We start from the raw sequence: 21,292 nt of genomic DNA, 5'->3' as shown, positions 1-21,292 counted from the left end.
GGTTTGGAGGACTGGGAATGAACCTTGTGCTCCCTTCTCTTCTTCTCACATACATATCTTAATGGAATACTTTCTGGTTTGGCCAGTCAGCTTGCTGGTTCAGACACAACAGCAAAATTTTGAGCATGATTTCCAAACTAGGATTGCAAACTCTGGCTTGATCAAGCCAGGGAGTATTCCATTAAGCCAGGCGCTAAGGGCAGGAGAGACCTCATGAGTCCAGAGATTGTTCCTGCCCCTCCAAACCAAACAGTGATTGAATACAGTCATTGAGTTGCTTACAAAGAGTGTTCTTTTTATTGCCAGTGGTTGACATAGGGCTTGAGTGTATGGGTTCCCCGCCCTCTTTAGTTTCCACTTTTGCTTCAAAACTGAATCTCCCACCCCTATTAGCTTCCACTCCAAACGAAATTAAAATGTATCAGTTGGTTCTGGCTATAGTGTGCATACCTGTAACATTGCTGAGTAAATTTGATTAGGAATGGGCTGTTGGTTTGATACTGCAGCAACTGCCATACATTTCTCTGCTGCTCTGTTTGCAAATATGTACTTGAAGGAAAGTGTGTGTGTGTGAGAGAGAGGGGGGGGGGTTGGGGAGGCACTTTCCATGGTTATATGAATGAGGTATCAAATTATAGCATAGAACACACAGATTTCCAAAAGAAACTACCAGTTTGCTCCCCAAGCCTGATACACACAAGAAAAGAAGGGAGAAGGGAGATTAATGCATGTTATAGCGATTGAATCCACTCTATCTGCTGTTAGATTCTTGGCTTCGTTTTATTAAAGCAAGCCTCCTCCAGCCATCGGTTGTGTTACTGTTACAAAGTATTTCATAAATATATGTTTCTCAGTTTTCTTTTTTTAAAAAAACCTTTCATCGCACAAGCCAAAGGACAGATTGAGTTGTTGATGTGAAGGGTTGCAGAAAAGAGAAGAGGGAGTTAGGCAGTTATTTGCAGAAAGTGAACCTTGCAACATTTTGCTGCTCCTCAACATCTGAATTAATTTAGAGCTTGTTCATATTGCTTCTGTTTTAGTCATATACTATATTATATACTATATAAATATGTATACTATATTATATATTTATACTATATAATTATACTGAATATGTGCTTAGTAATATGAATTAACTGCCACAAGTACAAATTGCCAGTTTGTGTGACATTGGCACTATAAATTTCTACACCGGCCTTCACCCAAAGATTGCAGAGGGCAACCTTGCATTCAGAGAGGTGTATCATTCCCATTTTGACAATAACTCCTTTGTTTCTGGGTCATGTGACCTCAGGTACTTTAATCAGTAGGAGCCTTTTGTTGTTTAAGAGGTCTCAGATTCGGCTTTACCAATGCCAACTTCGCTATCTTCCTTGAACAAAAGCTGCTGGAGCTTGCTCTAGTTATTTATATGCTGCTCTCTAGGGAATACCCTCAGCTGCTTTCACTATAATGCTCCCTACTCTAATTTCATAACCTCAGCCTTAAGTTGCTGTACTTGGTTCTCGAAGCTCTGATGTTTGCACCTGGCCAATGTATATCTTATTTGATCTTGGTGCAAACAGCTGTATGGTGCACTTTATACTGAATGCAGTAAACTAGGTTTCTAACCGAAATATCTCCCCCATTTCTGTTGCTAGCTATGTGGCAAGCAGATTTCTAGAAAGACAAGTGTAGAATTTGACACCAAGCATTTTCATGGAAGAAGCCAATCTGTTCAGCTTAAAACACCTGGAGTTGCTTTATCATCATCATCATCATCTTCATTTGTTCTCCAGTACATCCATTCAGGGACAATACAGTGGTACCTCTGGTTGTGAACGGGATCCATTCTGGAAGCCCGTTCGCAACATGAAAAGAGCGCAACCTGAAGCCCTATATCTGCGCAGGTGCACGGCGCGATGCACGATTTAGCACTTGTGCGTATGCACAAGCGGCGAAACCCGGAAGTAACCCTTTCTGGTACTTCCAGGTCACCGCAGGACGTAACCTGAAAGAACATAACATGGAGCAAATGTAACATGAGGTATGACTGTATATCACTCTGTTATATAGGAACAGTGAAGTTGTGGTCTTGGACACAAATATTCAGTCTGTTGAGATCCTGTAATCTTATGCCATTAGTTCACTTTTGTTTCGCCTTGTTTTCCATTGAAACATCAGAGAGTGATATGAAGTAAAGAGTTAAATCACCTTCTCTGCCTATAAAATAACATAAGAAGAGCCTGCTGGATCAGGCTAAAGGCCCATTCTGTCTAGTCCAGCACCCTGTTCTCAGTGGTCAGTGGGAAACCATTAAGCAGAACCCCAGGACAGGAGCATTCTCCCCTCGTGTGGCTTCTGGTATTCAGAAGCGTTATTGCCTCCAAGTGTGGAGGCATGTGCATCTGAGATGGTTTGTCCATTTTAAAGATGGAGACTGAGAGTGAAACTCTTTCAGCTGATCTAGTATTTGAATCAATATCTTGATTTATGCAGAAGTTAGAATCGGAGTTGTCCTTGCAACTCATTTTTGCTGTTCTGAACAACTGTAAGCGGCTGTGTGTGGAAAAAGTTGCCTGTGTAACCCTGAAGAATGAAAGCAGGAGCCATGTGCTACTATGTGCATAGAAGTGTCAGCTATCGGTGCATTACTAAGCGATCCTGTCTTGTCTCCTCTACTCGCACCTGTGTCTTTGTTGACACACTTACTCACTTCTGGGTTTTATCTACTACTGGTGGCAAACCTGTACCTTCATGGCCCTTGTACTAGGTGTTTCCTGTTGGAAGTGAGACCCGGAGTGCAGGGAAAGTGTTGCCTGATGCTCCTCTTGCCGTTCAGTTTCTCGCTATCACCTGCTTGGATGGGCTTGGAGGCTGCCAAACATGCTGAAGTGGTTAAGTTTCCCACAGGCTCCTCAGGAAGCTGTGGGGGAAGAGTGGCTCCTGCCTGATGTGTTTTCAAAGTGAGCCGGGTCTTTGAAGTTTCGTTTTAGCAGCTGCCAGGTATTTGTGCCTCAGCCCTGTGCAGTGTTTCTGAACCAGCCTTCATATGCTGCATTCTTTGCTGCACATGCCAATGTTTGCAGATGGGGGAAGGGAGGAAAATAATCAGCCAAGGGGGTAAAAGGCTTTAACCTAGTTCTACTTCGTTCAAAATTCTTTTGGCACAAGCCCTCTCTTGCTCTTCTGCTGCTTCTCATGTGACTCACTCGAAATCTTTTTCTAGGTCTTTACTAATATTTACTGGGCTTCCCCGGTTCTGCAGTTCACATTTGTTAGTGCAGTGTTCTGATACTTTTGTCTCTCTAAAACATGAAGAATGTCACAGATACATTCCTTGAAGGTTTAGAGGATCAATCTTGCTTTAAAGATGAGAAATAACCTTAGCTGACGGAGAATGGCTTCTTGGAAAGTTAGAGAGGATCTGGCTGCCAGAGATTATTTCTGGGAAAGACTGATGTCTTGGGACAGCCTTTTCCAATCTAGCGTCCTCTAGATATTTTAGGCTACAACTTGCTTCCCTTCCAGCCATCATGGCCAGTAGTCATGGATTCTAGGAGTTGTAGTTCAAAACATCTGGAAGAGCACCAGGTTGAAGAAGGCTGCCTTAGGCCTTGGTGTATTTGGGGGCTATGTGAAAGCAACTTACACTCCTGTCTCTTCACTACTGGGCTTTGTAATTTCCATCTCCCTCATGCTTTTCATCTTCACTTTTCTCTATAGAACAAAGTATGTTACTGTAGATCTTCAGTTTTAAGCCAGGACTGTGTAACAAAGGCAGTGATGTAAGTTGTCACTGTGGAAATCTGAGGCATGCAGTTACTTCTTTCTGTGAAAATTCCGGTGGTGTGAAAGTAGGTACTACCTACCTGTGCTGTTTAATTGAGTAGTATTACTAACCAGTGACTGGAGAATCCAAGAATTAATTCCTTTCTGTGCTACCGTGTTACTGTGAAGTTTGTGAGCCAATATATCACTAGAAATGTACTTTAGATCTACTCTTTTATACAATTGGATGAATAAACACCTCTTTCAGCACTCTAGCACTCCAGAAAGAGCTGTTATTGATGCATTGGACTAGCTTTCTCCAACCTAGTGCCCTTCATATGTTGTGGGATTCCAGCTCCCATCAGCCCAGACAGCCTATGGTCAGGCATGATGGAAGTTTTAGTCCAACAACATCTGAAGGGCCCACATAGGATATCCCTGCTCTTCTGTGTCTCAACCAGAGGACTGTTTAAGTTTTGCTTTGCCTAATTATTGTAGTCTCAAATTTAACTTGATCGTTTTCTGGCTAAAGTAAAATTGCATATAGTGCACATGGCAGCCGTAAGAACAATTCTTCCATCTGTGGAACAGTTTTCATGTGTTTTGATTGAATTTATGTAATATACCAATAGATGAATTGTGTTCATGCTCTCCAGATAATCTGCTTTCTCTGTACTTTGCATTTGTTGGAATACTTTGAATTTGGAATTGTGGCATGCATTATCTACAGAGGCACCTCTTCCTCTTCCCAAAATAATGGAATAGCAGCAGTTCTCTCATTCATGCTAATCTCATCACATGTATTCTTTATCATTAAAATGTTCCAGCAGGCTGGGCCCATGTGCAGGTGCATGTGCAGGCATCCAGAAGCCAGAACTGCTTCCTGTTCAGTGCACCTAACCATTTGGCTTTGGCTAATTGAAAGAGAGGCTGCTGTGTGCTCTCTGATTCAGCTAATCCAAATCACACAAAGGGGATAAGCATTGCTGCCATTACTCCCTCTTCTCCTCTGACCTGATGTGTTGTGATGGGATGGAGGCACTGAACCTCTTAACCAGATGACCCCTCACTTTCCTTTTGACTTAGTTCCCATATGTTTTCCCATTTGTTTTCAAAGCTTGATTTTCTATGAAAGGAAAAGAGGGAGGAGAGGGGGGAAATGAGACACTCAGCTGCCAAATATTTCCCAGCTCATAGAGGCCAGTGTTACAGTACTCTTGGCACAGGGCCAGAGATGCTACTTTGGGCTAAGTGAAAGCCCACTCTGCCAAAAGCTAGATATTTAATAACTGGCAAATTCTAGTTGTTCTGAACACGATAGTGTGAGTAATGTCAATTGAATCCATAAATAGTTTAATCTGAATGTATTTAGGGTTTACGTATACAGCCCTTCCAGTGTTTCACCTCTTCTACTGTTTCAGTCCATCTTTGCCAGCTAACGTTTTGGCAGACCTACATCATGCGTGGCCACATTCCTCCACTAGACTGCCATGCTTGGCTTTGGTCAATTGCTTCAGGCTAAATTTCCAAAAGTGTAGCCTGCACTGTGAGGATGTCCTACCTGAACTCCGGGAGAGCATTCTGATCACCTGCCAGGTGGCACGCTCTCCCCTTGGATCGTGAGGCAGGGCCAAGCTTCTGTCAGCAACTTCTCTAAGAGGAAGGGTGCCCTGAACCAGCCATGCCAGTGAGCAATAGCTCATCTTGGTTCTGCACGCCATGAGCTTGCTTGGGTTTATCTTTTGCTTACAGTGATTTCCTCCCTTTTTTCTCCTTTTACTCACGTATCCACAGTCCACAGAAGAAAGACCTCCAGGTTTGGGAGGGAAAGAAACTTGTAGGTCACTGCCACTCTATCTTCCACCCTTCCCCAAACATGGGGAGTGGAGCCGTGGTATTTCTTTCTTTTTTAAAAAAATAAATATTTATTAAAGTTTTCACAATATTACATAATGAAAAAAAAAAGAAAAAATAGGAAATAAAAAACAGTTAAAAATAATTCCATCTTTACATCACTTATCTTTCATTTACTTGTTTCCCGGACCTCCTCATACCTCCCTTTTTTGTATTCCAGTTCAATTTATTAGTTCAGCAATTCCTTTCCCTCCTTATTATCCTGATCTTTAATCTTAATATATTATAACATTAAATTTTTACCTATTAAAAATCCAATTTTTCCATATTCTTTTAAACCATTACAGCTAGAAACCACTTAACTTCAATCCAACATCATTCTAACATTCCTTAATTTTGCAATATTTCTGTAAATAGTCTTTAAATTTCCTCCAATCTTCTTCCACCGAGGAGCCGTGGTATTTCTTTGCACAGGCAAATACCAGGCAAAGCACTGACTCTTCATGGTCGTGATTCAACACCTGAAAATTCAAGCCATTGTACCAGTGCCTCATTCCAACTAGTGCTCCAGAGTATACTTAATAGAGGGGTTTTGTTTTCTTTCTTTCTTTCTTTCTTTCTTTCTTTCTTTCTTTCTTTCTTTCTTTCTTTCTTTTAAATAAAATGAAATAAGCCATCCTGGACCTGAAGTGAGTGAACTAGTCACTTGGCCAGCAGTGCTTCAGAATGGAAATGCTGAAATCCTTTTTGGCTTCCATAAACAGGAATTTGTAGCATTCATTTATTTGTACAAGGCATATTTCCACATTCCTTTCAAAGATTGGAATAACTTTTGCCATTTTTACAGCATTGTATTATGCTTTTGCCTAGCTTTGGCTCCATGGCTGTTTCCCAAGGTCCTGGTGCACACTTTAGGATGCAGGGCACATGTCTATAGATGCAGGGCATCTATATCCATTTGGCTAAAGGAAAAGAGCTTGACCAACACCCAGGCCGTACTTTCATGCCTTAGACCCTTGACTGTGTTGTGAACTGGACAAAGAACTCACTGATTCCCAGGCAATGCCTGGAGCATTTGGGGCTTATCCTGGACATTGCACAGTACAGAATGTTCCTTGCTGATAAACAAAACCACAAGATTTTTCAGTTGTCAATGACAAGACAGCAAAGCATGACTATTATGACCTTGGCTCAAATATTAGACATGATGGTCATGTCCCTCCTCCAGACCTCTGCAAGGGCTTGTTTTACCACTCCCAGTGTTTGTAAGAACATATAAGAATATAAATATGAGATAGCTTCTCTCACACATCTGAAGGGTGATGATCACAGACCATATCTACCTAACACGGGACTTGTGGTTGAACTCACATAAGCAGTCATGTAGAATGAGTCAGAATTAGAGAGCCCATAGTAACAATGGTCCAATGGGAAGCCCACCTAGGGGAGCATGTGGCTCAACAGACTTAATCTCAGTTGGAGTTCTGCCCAAACAAAAAATGGTTAGAGCTTGTTGGTGGCCCTGCAAGCATTCAGGAAGAAGGTGTGTGTGGTTCTGTTAGTGCTTTCTGTCAATCTGGTGGGTTCTACTAGATGGCTGACTGGTTCAGTAAGACATCAATCCAGGAGTTAGAATGTACTCTCAAGCTCAAGATCTTCGGATATTTGGTATGCCAGTTAGTCTGACTGTTTCTGGACCTTTTTGCCTTCACAGAGATCCCGTACTCAATTTATAGAGACTATTCGTGTCCACTACTAAATTGTCCAGAAGCTCCTGGAGGCAGGAGTTTTTAAAGCCGGAATTCACCGGAACCAAGTTCCTGCATGCTTCTTGGGGCTGCGCAGTGGAGGCGATGCTCCCCCTCTTTTTCTAGAAAAAAAGCCCTGTCTGGAGGGTATTGAACAGGATGGCATATCCTATAGAAGCCCATAACCACAGTTAAATAACTTCCTTCCAAAGGAGAAAGCACACATCAGTCCCCAGACTAGCTCTGCATAATGAGTCTGTAGGTCATGATTATTTTGTCCTCTTAAGGTCCTAACCTGATCTAGCTTTCTCTTCACATTATTTTTTTGTTTCACCTCTTCCTCTCCTCCCCTCTCTCCTCTGGCACATCCTAGGAAGGGAAGGAAGACTTCCCCCATGAAGATAGAGAAACACTCTTTTCCTATTGTTTTTGGGCCTGGTCACCACAGTTGGTGGCATGTGAAGAACCAGGCCCTTAGTAATGCCACTGCAGTGTGGCAAATGCACAGTCATGGAGGCAACAAGCTGCACCACCAATGCTATAGAGGCCACTGGAAGTCATTGCTATCTCACCTGACACGTAGGGCAGTATCACTATGGGGAATTCGGACTTATCATAGGCAAACAGGCCCATTCAGTAAATGAACTGACGATAGCAAACAGGAGAAAGTGGAAGCAAGCTCTTAGGTGAGGAAGGCTACCAAGACTCCCTACATAATGGGTTAATCTTGTCAAGGCATGAGCCCTTTAAAAATGGGTGGTTTGATTTTTCTTTTTAAATTGCCTTATCTGTGGCATTCTTGGCAGATTCTTGCTTTGATGCCAGAAGCCTATTGGTTAACAGGTTGTCCAGAAGGAACAACTGGCTGAGGAATTATGATGTTGACCTGGGTGGGGTGTCAGACATGTCATTCTCAGGGCCAAATCCCCTAATTTGGAGAACCACCGGAGGCGGTTTTGGTTGAGACCAAATATAAAAGAGAGCTGTTCCAACAGCAAAGGAAGATACTAAGAAGCTTAGGTTGTAGTATTCTTTTCACATCTCAGATACCATGTTTAGATCTCCTCTCAACAACTTTAAAAAAGCTTTTTGAAATACTCTAACTACAATCTTGCAGCCTAGATGGAACCATGGCTTTTAAATCTTTTAAAATTCTATTTTAGCTGTATTGATAATTGTCCTGAAAACAGAAATTTGTGCTGAAAGTCCAGGTTCTGAATTACATATATTCAAAGGATTTAGAATGCCCCTCTGCTTCTGTTGCTTACTCTTCATAGGAAAAAGTTACTCTTTTTCTGCTTTCCAGCTGCATTGTAGCTTTTTGCCATTTGTAGATAGTAGGAGTGTAGTATCTGGACAGCTCACAGCTCTGGTGAGAATAGCTAGGGCATTCATTCTAGGAATGTTGTGTTGTGTTGTACTGTTGTGCTGTTTTATTGTTGTTAGCCGCCCTGAGCCCAGCTTCGGCTGGGGAGGGCGGGATATAAATAAAAATTATTATTATTATTGGCCACTAAGGAAAGCTACAAATAATTTGTGGGCGTATAGCTATGTGCGTATAAGAACAGTGCAGGCTTATATGTTTGTTTTCAGCACTTTCACAGATGCAGGATAGTGATTCACATGAGATGCAGGCCATGCTGGATGTTGCTTTTGCTTGGATATCCAAGAGTAACTTTGACTCTTAAGTTACAACACAGAGTCATAAGTAGACAAGACTTAAGCGGGGCTCTGTGAAAACTTCTGCAAGGGCCTTGGGGGTTATGGAGTGAAGTTTAGGTGCAACGAAGTTTAGGTGAAAAATAAGGGTGAATGAATTGGATAACAGGATATATTGCCTGCAGCAGGAGTGACTTTGGGAGTAGACTAGGTCTTCTATAGCAAGTTGGGACTGAAAAGAGCCAGTCAGGACATGCAGTAGGGATTTGGCTATCAATCTAGGTCACTAGACTTAAAGGGAGAAAATACTGCTGTGTTAAACCTGAGGCATCAGACTCTGGTTAGGTTCAAAATAGAGTAGAATACCAAATGTTCATTGTTAGCACCACAATAGGCCAATGCCCCCCCCCCAAGCTGCTAGGTATCTTGATTCTTCCAGCGCCTAGGCTTTTTTTGCCAGACAAGTCTGAAAGGGATTGGCATGTGCCTATATGTACACACCAGCAGTGTGGTAAAGCCTCAGTTTGCATTCCGTGACTTGGGGTTTAGAGGATAAGCAAGGTCACTAGTATAGAGCAAGTTGATGATCCAAGCCTCAGAGGTTCATGGCTAGGTATAACAGTGCTTCTTATCTTTGGTGATCACTTGTAGCCGAGTAAGATTGTCTTCCATGAACATGGTCTTAACAGTGAGCCTGTAAGTGACTGTGGAGGCCAATTCTGGATCTGCACGTCCTTCTACAGTGGGGACATAGGTTTCCGGGTAGGAGTTGATCATAATGAGGGTTTGCCAAATATGCACGTTTCTCTTTTTCGTCCTGAGTTCAAGTGTCTTCAAAGCCCATGGCACCTTTGGTAAATGCTGTTCTCCAATTGGAGCGCTCACAGGCCATTGTTTCCCAATTGTTGTTTATCCTACATTTTTAAAGATTTGCCTTGAGAGCATCTTTAAACCTCTTTTGTTTACCACCAGCATTACACTTTCCATATTTAAGTTCCGAATAGAGTAGTTGCTTTGGAAGACGGCAGGCATCCGAACAACATAACCAGTCCAACAAACTTGATGTTGAAGAATCTTTGCTTCGACACTGGTGATCTTTGCTTCTTCCAGTACACTGGCATTATTTCACCTGTCTTCCCAAGTGATATGTAGAATTTTTCAGAGATACCATTGATGGACTCTTTCGAGGAGTTGGAGATGGCATTTATAAGTGGTCCATGTTTCACAAGCATACAGTAAGGTTGGTAGTACAATAGCTTTGCAAACAAGCATTTTGATGTCCTGGTCCTCAAACACTGCACTTGAATCGGGAGAAAGCTGCACATAGCCGTATAGTAAAAGCCATGGTTTTCCCAGTAGTGATGTATGGAAGTGAGAGCTGGACCATAAAGAAGGCTGATCGCCAAAGAATTGATGCTTTTGAATTATGGTGCTGGAGGAGACTCTTGAGAGTCCCATGGACTGCAAGAAGATCAAACCTCTCCATTCTGAAGGAAATCAGCCCTGAGCGCTCACTGGAAGGACAGATCGTGAAGCTGAGGCTCCAATACTTTGGCCATCTCATGAGAAGAGAAGACTCCCTGGAAAAGACCCTGATGTTGGGAAAGATGGAGGGCACAAGGAGAAGGGGACGACAGAGAATGAGATGGTTGGATGGTGTTCTTGACGCTACTAGCATGAGTTTGATCAAACTGCGGGAGGCAGTGGAGGACAGAAGTGCCTGGCGTGCTCTGGTCCATGGGGTCACGAAGAGTCGGACACGACTAAACGACTAAACAACAACAAGTAATAGTGCTAAATCTGTGGATGAAAACAAAATATTCTGTCACAAAAGACACAATCTAAAGAACATACCAGTGAGCAAGCATGCAGAGCTGACAGGCTAAGCATGGAGGAGCTTCATGGTTGTTTCTTTAGTTAAACCAAGTTCCAGGAGCCATTGAGACATGTGATGTTCTTTTTAGGGGCTTCATATTCCAGGCCCTGTCAATCTACCACCTGTTCTCCACAAAACAAGTGTGCCTGGCCTAGAAGAGTGCAGTACTGCAGCCAGGCCCACAAACTCAAACTTCAAAGCAAACAGGCAGGCTTCTATCGGCATGTATCAAATTGCAATTCACAGCTGAGCTCCCTCTGTTGATGGCAGGGGTGTAACAATGCTTTTGTCCTTTGAAAAGGTGTCTGCTTATTTGAAGACCTTACTGTTTGGTCAGCTATTATACTAGTGTGATGAATGAGACAAAACCAACTTCAAGCATCATGAGCCAGTTCCATGTGTAGCCTTGCCTTTACCAAGCTTCGTCGGCCGCCTCCTGTGCATTTTTCTGTGTCCTAATACACAGGACATCCTCATGTATTTAATTGGTCTGGTCAGTCTCATTTGGGTATGTGAGAGCACTTCGTATAAAATTACAAAAACATGATGGAATTAGGCATCTAGGAATTTCGGAGTAACTGGGGGTTTTTTTGTGCAAGCTGGATTCTTGTATACCTATTTTGGAGGCTAAAAATGGACTTTTGGTGCCCTTCTTCTTGGTGCCAGAGTCTACATATCCATTTCTAATCTCTTTAAGATTCCTAGGTTCTGGGCAAATTATTACAGTAATACTGCATGTTGCTCTGTAATCATATCTGCTTTGTCAGCACCAACATTCCCTTTCAGTCTTGTATCTTCTGTATCACTTTCTAAAATCCTATTTGTTCCTTTTGTGCTTGGAGAAAGTGGATATAGCACTTTCCCAGAACATGGCTAGTATTGTACAATAAGTGCTCTTCCACGGTTATTCACACATTTGAATCTTTTATCAACAATACAAGAATTTCATACCACCATTCTTTCAGTATATTAAAATAAGAACCTTCTTGAACAAACTGGAGCAAAATTAGGAAATTAGGGAACAGAAAAAAGAATGTGACAATATGAGAAATTAATCAAGAAGCAGCAAGTTAAATGGTTTTCCCAGTATACTAGATGTTGACATAAACATAACACAGTAAAACATAGGTATATTTTAAAATGGGACCAAAATTTGCATGTGGAGATTCTGGAGGAAGTATAGAGTTCTTTTTAATTCAGTGTACTGTAGGCTCAAATTTTACAGAAGCCACAAATTAGAGAGAATTCTATCAAAATTGTGTTTCTGGGGCATTGGTCACAGCGATGGCTGAGTCAAATTCCAGTATGTTGTTGTTTAATTATATAAGCCAGAATTCCCAAACTCTGGTACACCAGTGGTCCATTAACTTCCTTCAGGTAACTTAAACACTGGTGCAAGTAGACGTGTCTCACTGGTTGCCCACCCCTTTTCCAGTTTGTTTTTACTGCTGTGGTATATCCCAAAGGATGCCATCTTCCCTTTTCTCAGAGAAAATAGGAATGTTTTACTTATGGTAAATGTCTGTTATTGAGGGGTAGGAAGCAGAGCAAACATTGATTAGCTGAGTTTGCCTCATCTTTCCAGAGACAGGCACACAAGGCCTTCTAGGTTGTAATTTTTATTTCTGTGCTTATTGAGAATTCTTTGTAGGCACCCAGTTGACACTGAATATATATTTTTTCTGGTTGTTGATATTATTACAGTATCCTAGAGTTCCTGTGCTTGGCGTGGGGGAAGAGGAGGACTCCTGCGAAAGAGTATTATGAATTATACATATCCCACATATCTCAAATGGCAACTTGCATTATCAAGCCTACCCTTTCCATCAGGTGGAAGAGGAGAGCAGCAAATACTGTGGTTGTTGTTGTTGTTTAGTCGTGTCCAACTCTTCGTGACCCTATGGACCAGAGCACGCCAGACACTCCTGTCTTCCACTGCCTCCCGCAGTTTGGTCAGACACATGTTTGTAGCTTCAAGAACACTGTCCAACCATCTCGTCCTCTGTCGTCCCCTTCTCCTTGTGCCCTCAATCTTTCCCAACATCAGGGTCTTTTCCAGGGAGTCTTCCAGTGGTACCTCGGGTTAAGTATTTAATTCGTTCCAGAGGTCCGTTCTTAACCTGAAACTGCTCTTAACCTGAAGCACCACTTTAGCTAATGGGGCATCTTGCTGCCGCTGCGCCGCCGGAGCACAATTTCTGTTCTCATCCTGAAGCAAAGTTCTTAACCCGAGGTACTATTTCTGGGTTAGCGGAGTCTGTAACCTGAAGTGTATGTAACCTGAAGCGTATGTAACCCGAGGTACCACTGTACAAGCTTTGGCTATTCATTGTGTGAGGGTGAAGTCCACAATAAACAAATGGCTGAAATTTGGTACATTTTAGGACCACTAAAATAGCATGAATCATTTGGTGAAGGTGCTCCCCCCCCCCCTTTAGGAGCACTGTTCACTGGCAAAAACTTACATAGCTCCTTGAACAACAAGGGAGGTCTTTAGGGCTGCTCTCTCTCTTTATATGCAGGCTGATTAAAACGTAAAACTTTTAAAATGGAACCTTTCTCACTGCAGGACCCTGGAGACTGACAACTTTGCCTGGGAAGGAGATACAGAGAACTGCATACGCAGTAAATTGATAGGAGGCCAACCAGGGCTTCCCAGGGCCCCACCAAGTGCCGGCAGCTATCAGCTTCATTTTGCCCTGCAGCAGCTCCAGCAGCAGAAGCTTCAGTCTCGGCAGCTTTTGGACCAGAGCCGAGCCCGACACCAGGTAACTTAAGACGAGTGAGTCTGTCTTGGAAGATCTGTCATTGTTAGATTCCAAACCCATTCTGAATAGATCAGTGTTAAAAATAAAGCTAAATGCTGGAAATAAAGCACCCATACCCGATTTTGTTCAATTGCACAAATTATGCAGGGTTACGTAAATGCATTTTGATTTGCATAGCTACTTCCCTGTTTCTTCCAGTCCCTACAAATTGCAAATGGCAACGGAGAGCTTTAAAGAGGAATGGGCCTGTGCAGAAAGCCACACCATCTGATCACAAGCATTTACAGGAAATGCCGCCTACAAACCTTTAGTCTTTTCTTCATCAGCAGAAGCCAAAATTTTAAAGAATCGCAATCCAGGTTTTTTTGTGATTGTGTTATAATTACAGCCCCACAGAGACTTCTCTCAGACTCGAACTAATAATTTTAAGTGGATAAGGCACAGAATGGAAGCAAATTAATAATCTCTCTCCATGTTTGCTTTTTCTGAAACAACATTCACTCAACTGCACATCTTACACGCTATTACTTAGCCTTGCTTTTATAAGCATATTTTCTAATCCCCTCTCCCATAAACCCATAAGCATTAGGTACACAAATAAGCTGAAGAATAACTTAATGGCACAGTTTCACAACGGATTCTGGAAAGCAAACATATAGAAAAGATCCTTTGTAGTTCAGCAGTCCCCGGTTGGTTGTTAGGACCCACTGTGTACTGTCCCTCCACTTGTACTCCCCTCTGTACTAGCAGAGCAGAAATAGTCGGCACATTTGTAATCTTTTATCCAAAGGGCTCCACGTGGGCAGTGCTCAGCTCAGGGTAGCCCTGTGAGCAAAGCTGTGTCTGTAAGGGGGTTGAAGGGGGCCGTGCTGCCTGGCTGATCCCTCTTCTAATTGCTGACATTGAGATGATGTTGTTCTTGGCTTGGGGCAAAGCCATTACTCAGGAGTTTCTGTTAAAGTGATTCTTTGTTAAACCTCTGCTTGCATCCCCCGCACTCCTCCTCCTTCCCTCCAAGCACAGCCGTTCAGAGTTGTAGTTACAGAGATCTTTGCCATGCTGCAGGCTCAGGCAACACTGAAGTTTCCATTATTGAAGAAAGGGGGTTGTTCAGCGGCAGAGGCTCTCACAGCACACACTGTAGGTTAATTTAGTCAAACGTAAGATCAGTATAATTTAAATGTCGAAAAGCAACAAAATATAAATGATCTCGCTTTGCCCTTAGTAACCAGCGGGGGTTGCCATAAATCTACATGCTGACATCAGGCTGCAGCAAAAGTCCACATAGCCACTGCCACCATAACCTATTAATTTGTTATATGTACCGTTCAAGTTTCACAACTCATTAAGTAATAGTTTAGAACATGAATTGAATAATATAAAGAAGGACGTTATAATACATGTGTAATAGGTTTCGATGTACTAGACCAGAATTCATTCCCTCTTTGCCCATGGCCTTGTATAGCCCTGGGCAAGTAGCTTTTTCTTTAACCTCAGTTCTTTAAATTCTAAAATTGAAAACTTAATTATTGATGTCCCAGGATGGTTGTGAGAGCAAAACACATCATTTATATAGAAATTGGCAGATAAATGCTCTGTAAGTTATTAATAATGTTCAAGTATTAATTTCCTCTCACAAAATAATACTGTGCTTGGGTTTTAGGTGGGTCACGTTTGATAAATTCATCTTTTTATTTGTTTTTAGGCAGGTTCCCTTTCAGTTTTGTAGAGCTGCCGATTATTTTCACTACTTTGTATTCCATTGTAACAATAGGGCTGCCATGTTGGCCACTGAAGTGTAGAGATTGTTCAAAGTTGCATTTCCTTGCTTTTGAATTATCTAAATCACAGATGGGGGACCTCAGGCCAGGGGATCGAATGCTTCCCTGCAGCACTCCCTGTTTGGCCCTTGGGACTCTCTCCAGAGCATATTTCCTCCCCAGTCACACCCCACTTCCCATGCTATACTGCTTATCAGCCCTGTTGGGCTGGAACGTGCCCCTTTGGTTGATAAAAATTATCCATCCTTGATTTAAATTGTTCAAACTGTGAGTCCTACATAAGCTCAATTCTCACACTATGTTTTTGATAATGTTGTTTGTATCATGAAAGATTTTTAGGTGAAGCATCCTGCTAAAAGAAAAAGGAAAACACTATGCACCAAAGCACACACTTTCCTGGCTCAGTTTCTGCTTTTGAACATAAAGCACAACAGCCATTCAATGAATACATGGAATTCTCTCTCTATTTCCCTTCTGATCACGCTCGATGTGCTTTTTCTTACTGCTGTCCTCATTCTTAACTTTCTTCTCATTCTTTAGTTTGTTCCTAGGGTGGTTTACGTTTGCCGTTTTCAGGGTCCTTTAGCCTTTGGTCCACGGTGCCATAACTTATTTTGGAAAGAACTTCAGTCATACACTTAGAAAAATCATGCCAGGAATGTATTTAATGTATTTTTAGTGTAACAGCTGAGAAGAAGGAGTGGGGGTTGGCTTTTCTGGCTCATAGCTTGGGAACTCCTGGTTCAATCCTTTCTTCAGTGTGTGTCCCTCCCTCCACTTTCCCCCTTCTTTCTTTTTTCCATTCCCTCTTTATTTCTTCTCATAAATCAGTGACCCTCAAAGAGAAGTTTTTCCGCATTTTGAGTTCTGCATAATGCCTAGGATATAAATCTCAAATGGAAGCGGTACCCATGCAATCTGACATGGAGAGTGCAAGTGAGAATTGTTGATTTGCATTCTTCAGACAGGGCTATTGGAAAACAGCGGGTTATCTGGCAGTGGGAGAGTCTGGGTTATATTGTAAAAGCTTGCTTTTGTTGCTGAGTTCTGCAAGAGCCCTTTGCAGAGGAAAGTTCCTCTGTGTTCTGCAGCCAACAGAATTGCTTCTGGTTGTTAGAGCACTTAGGATACTTCTGCATCAGAATGGCTCCTGTTGCAGGGGAACAGCAGTAACTCAGTTTCAGAACACGTGCTTTTCACTCCAAGTCAGTGTAGACCAGTGTTTCCCAACCGGTGATTGCGGCACACTAGTGTGCCGCGAGACGTTGCCTGGTGTGCCGTGGGAGGGAGGCGGGCGAGTCGGGCGGCGAAAGGCGGGGCGGCGGTGGCGAGGAGAGGCCGCCCAGCGCGGGGCTCTCGCCATCTGCGGGGCTGTAACGTGCCCCACATAGGCACACGCGGGGCGGCGAGCGAGCTCCCTCCCACATCCCATCGCCGCTCGCTTCGGCCGGCCTACTGGGCTGTCGCAGGCGGAAGGCCTGCGCATGCGCGAGGTTTTCGCGCCTTCCTCCTCCCGGGGCCTTGAGAGCGCGGTGTGCCTTTGCCCAAAAAAGGTTGGGAAACACTGGTGTAGACAGTACTGAACTAGATGGAGCAATGCCCACCTTGAGAGACTTCTAGGACAAAAGCAATTAAGAAGTGACATGATAGAAGTTTGTAAAATTGTGCATGGCGTTGAGAAAGCAAATAGACTTTCATAGCGCTAGAACTCACTGACATCCAATGAAGCTGAATGCTTGAAGATTCAGGACAGATTTTAAAAAAGTGTGGCGCATCGTTAAATGATAGAACTTGCTCCCACAAGAGGCAGTGATGGCCACCAGTCTGAATGGCTTTAAAAGAGGATTGGAGAAATTCATGGAGCAGAGGCCTGTGCTCTGCCTCCCCAGTTGGAGGCGGTAACACTTCTGGACACCACAGGAGGAGAGAGTGCTCTTGTGTTCAAAGCCTGCTTGTGGGTTTCCCACAAACCTCTGTTTTGAGACCAGGATGCTGGACTAGATGGGCCATTGGCCTGATCTAGCAGGCTCTTCTTATATAACTGCTTTGCATCTGTGGCTGTGATGTTTCAATCAGTGCCAGAGCAGTGGCGTAGCATGGGTTGTCAGCACCCAGGGCAAGGCAAGTAATTTGCGCCCCCTAACCCGTGGATTTGCGCCCCCTAACCCTAACCCCCAGACGTTGCGCCTGGTGCGGCCGGCCCCCCCTGCACCCCCCACGCTACGCCACTGTGCCAGAGTTCTGATGGCATTCAGGGGAAGAGTGAGGTAGTCCTGCCAAATGAAAAGAAAAGTGGAAGTACAGTGGTACCTTGGGTTACAGACGCTTCAGGTTACAGACTCCGCTAACCCAGAAATAGTACATCGGGTTAAGAACTTTGCTTCAGGATGAGAACAGAAATTGTGCGGCGGTGGCGCGGCAGCAGCGGGAGGCCCCATTAGCTAATGTGGTGCTTCAGGTTAAGAGCAGTTTCAGGTTAAGAACGGACCTCCGGAACAAATTAAGTACTTAACCCAAGTGACCACTGTATGAGTCCTCCTACTGGGCTAGGCATGCAGGGTCTTCAAGGCATTTTTCCTCTGGGGGGGAGGAGCTGCCCTGCCCTCTATATTAACTGGCAGAGCAAAGGCGAAAGGACCTCGTAAGGACAAAACGGAAGAATCGCAAGAAGAACAGCAGAATTCCACTGCAGAATTAAAGAGTACAAGAAGAGAGAAACAAGAACTCTAAACATTATGTGCCGTATGTAGGATGCTGGCAAAAGCTGTGACTAGCACACCCTAATCCAGAGAGCAGCCACACAGGAAGGAGAGGTGGGTGCAATGTGCTCCAACCCGACCTTCAAACAGAAATTCTGTTTTTTGCTGAATAGGCCTGGAGCCTATTCCTAAGGCAGATAGAAGAGACCAGTACCCCCCCCCCCCCGAGCCAAGCGGACTTCCTCTATAAAGTCCTCCTATGGCAAAACCCTCTTGGAGGACTTTCCTGCCAAATGCTGCATCAACTGAGAAAAATTGTCTCCATTTTCTAGTGTTTTACAAAAGTGTGCAGTGAAGCCCAAGTAGTCCCCTTGCAGATATACAAAACAGGGGAACTCCTCTTGCAGGCAGTCAGAGTGGCGGCCCTCATCAAATAATGCACAGTTGTTTCCCAGGAGTGCGGTGGAGCAGGGGGCTGACCCAAAGCAACATACAAGGGAACAGGAAGCCATAAGCTCAAATGGAGCACTGGCCAGGGCATATAGTATCCCGTTGAGATTCCAAGTGGGGAATCTATGAATGACCTTGGGAGACGAGCCAGCCATTGTTCTACTGGTTCACCTGCGTGTGACAGCGGGGCTGCAGAGAAGGTGGTAGATCCAGACTCTGAGGAGCGTGCAGCAGCTGCTGATGGCACTGTGGTGGTGGTGGAGGCGGGCAGTGCTTTCCTTGGAGGCTGGATCTGCTGCCCCTGTAGATTCTGCCACCCAAGGTAGTTGCCTCATGTCACCTCATGGGTGGGCTCACGGTTCAAAAGTAAGCTTGTAGATCTATTACATTTTTATCTCGCCCTTCCCCCAAAGGGTTCAGGGTAGCAAATGTGGTCCACCCCCTTCTCCTTAGAAGAGAGAATAGGAAAAACAGCCCAGAGTGGTTGGGGCAACCCAGTCTGATGAGCAGGGTACAAAAGAATATTATCATCATCATCATCATCATCACCATCATCATTTCCAAAGTATGGTACTTAGACAACCAGTGGTCTGTGACATTCATTTAGCGCAGGATATTACAATTGCTAAACAACAGACAGAAAAATCATTAAGACCTGCAGCAATTTTCAATTGGTCCAGGGCCATGTGTGTGGAGTTTGTGGACAGCTGGCTTAGATTTTTTATTCTTTTCTAGAATTCTCAAGAAATACGGACTCAGCAGTTATAATGACTAATGCAAAAGGATTACAGATTTGACTGATTTCTGTCGGGAGCACAGGGAAAGCAGAAGGGTTGGGAGAAGGGCAAAGATTCAGAAAAGAGGACAGTGAAAGGCAGGTTACATTAAGATTTGATAGTGGTGGAAAGAATTTTTAACTCCACTCCATTGGTTGGAAGCAGGGAAAATTAATTCAAACGGCAGTATTTTCTATAGCCTGATGTACATAGAACTTACCACTCCAAGCTCAGATAGGGTAATTTATAAACAATTGGCATTTACAAATTAATTCTTGGGAAGATTCCATTTGGCTGTCAGTTTCTATAGTCTCTGCCCATTATGTGTGTGTGGATAGTTAGGCCAAGAATATTTTCCAATATATTTCACATGAGAAATAACATAAATCAAAACAATACCAGTTCAACCCTATAACAACTTTAAATATGATACAATCCATGCTGCGGAATATCTGGCTCCCTCTGGATTGTTTTATTCAACAGCTAGTTGATTGTTTTCTTCAATTTTCTGGGCTGGCAAACTACTGTTTGCTGACCATGAAATACTAATTGTGTTAGCAGAAAATCTGGTGTGTGTGTCCCCCTCCACTGAGATTGTTCAAGAGGAGCAGTAAGCAAACTAAATGTATCACTTTAGCCTTAGAGCAGGACTCTGATTTGTCAGTTTAAAAAATGGTTGTGTTTGTACTTCATTTGGCATTCCTTAGAAGCTACAGATCTCTGACCTATTAAATATTGCTTGGGACAACTCATAGAATAATAGAATTTGTAGAGCTGGAAGGCGCCATGAGGATCAAGTAGCCCAACCCCCTGCAATGCAGGAATCTTTTGCCCAAGGTGGGTCTTCAACCCACAACCCTGAGATTAAGAGTTTCGTGCTCTACTGTCTCAGCTATCCCAGGCCCTGTTGATGGAGAAACATGGGCAGCAAACTAATAGTTCTGTACGTATCCGACTGTTTTTATGCCTGAATTGCTCTTGCGTCCTTCCCTCATTGCACCTGATCCATGGCCGATGAAAGCTTCTTTCTCATTTTTCTTCCCCATTTATCTGCGTCAAGATTTCCCCAGCTCTGGCTTCTTTTGCTGTGTGGTCAAACCTCTGACTTCACTTGCTGCTGTCTTGTTTGTAGAGTAGCTTCCCCTGGCTTCCTAACATACACTAAGGGGGCTCACAGTGGGATAGCTTTCTTTGAAGCTGAATCCAGAAGCTCAGGTCATTCTGTATGCTGGCTAGAGTGTAGAACAGCCAGGATTACAGCACACCAGAGAAACAAAAGCCTTTTGGATGTCTGCTGCCCCCAAGAAAAACAGTCCTGACCTTTCTTCAGCCTCTGACAGTCATGCTGTTAGAAGCTGCTTTGTTGACTCTTCCCACTGGGTGATATAACTCCTCGTCTGCATGCAATTAGAGAAGATGCAAAGGCAGCACAGAGCAATAATCTCGCAAACATCAGGAATCTTAAGGCTCTAAATATTGGAGAAGAGCATAAATTCAATTACGTTTTCATTGCTCGGTGAACTATAGAACAAGGTGTTTGTAAAGTTAGTATTGCATCGTAAATTTCTAGTAGAAACGGTCTGGCGGGACACATAACGTCAGCTTCCTTACCTAGTTATAGAAGACAGATTAAATCTACATTTCTTTCTTTCTTTTTTTGCTAGGCTCTGTTTGCTAACTTCCCAACATCCACCATCAGCTCCATGACCCTATCAACTAATTCTGGTGCCCACAGGACATCAAGTGCCATTTCTAGCAGCCAGAAGGTACCGAACCTGAATAAGGTGATGCCATCCCAGAGTGCATCTTCAAACTTGATCCCTAAGCCCCCAGCCAGCCATAGACAAGCAGTTATTAGGAAGGTGGCATCTCAGAGGATTTCCAAGTAAGTTTGTGTTCCTGAAACAGAAGTCGCTATTGAAAGATGTTGA

At 43.5% G+C, this 21,292-nt stretch overlaps 1 protein-coding gene across 7 annotated transcripts in view; it reads left to right on the top strand.

The window, feature by feature from the left end:
• TTLL5 (tubulin tyrosine ligase like 5) overlaps positions 1–21,292 on the top strand; it is a 124,777-nt gene that overhangs the window by 84,840 nt on the left and 18,645 nt on the right. For all 7 annotated transcript variants that reach the window (XM_082232285.1, XM_082232289.1, XM_082232287.1 and 4 more), the window contains exons 32-33: positions 13,457–13,655; positions 21,026–21,246. In XM_082232285.1, coding sequence (XP_082088411.1) covers positions 13,457–13,655; positions 21,026–21,246 — 420 coding nt within the window. The remainder of the gene's footprint in view (positions 1–13,456; positions 13,656–21,025; positions 21,247–21,292) is intronic.

This window comes from Podarcis vaucheri (genome assembly GCF_965113315.1).
Source record: "Podarcis vaucheri genome assembly, chromosome: 1".
Lineage (NCBI taxonomy): Eukaryota > Metazoa > Chordata > Lepidosauria > Squamata > Lacertidae > Podarcis > Podarcis vaucheri.
Note: the sequence above shows the minus strand (reverse complement) of the source record. Positions and strands in the feature narration are given on the sequence as shown.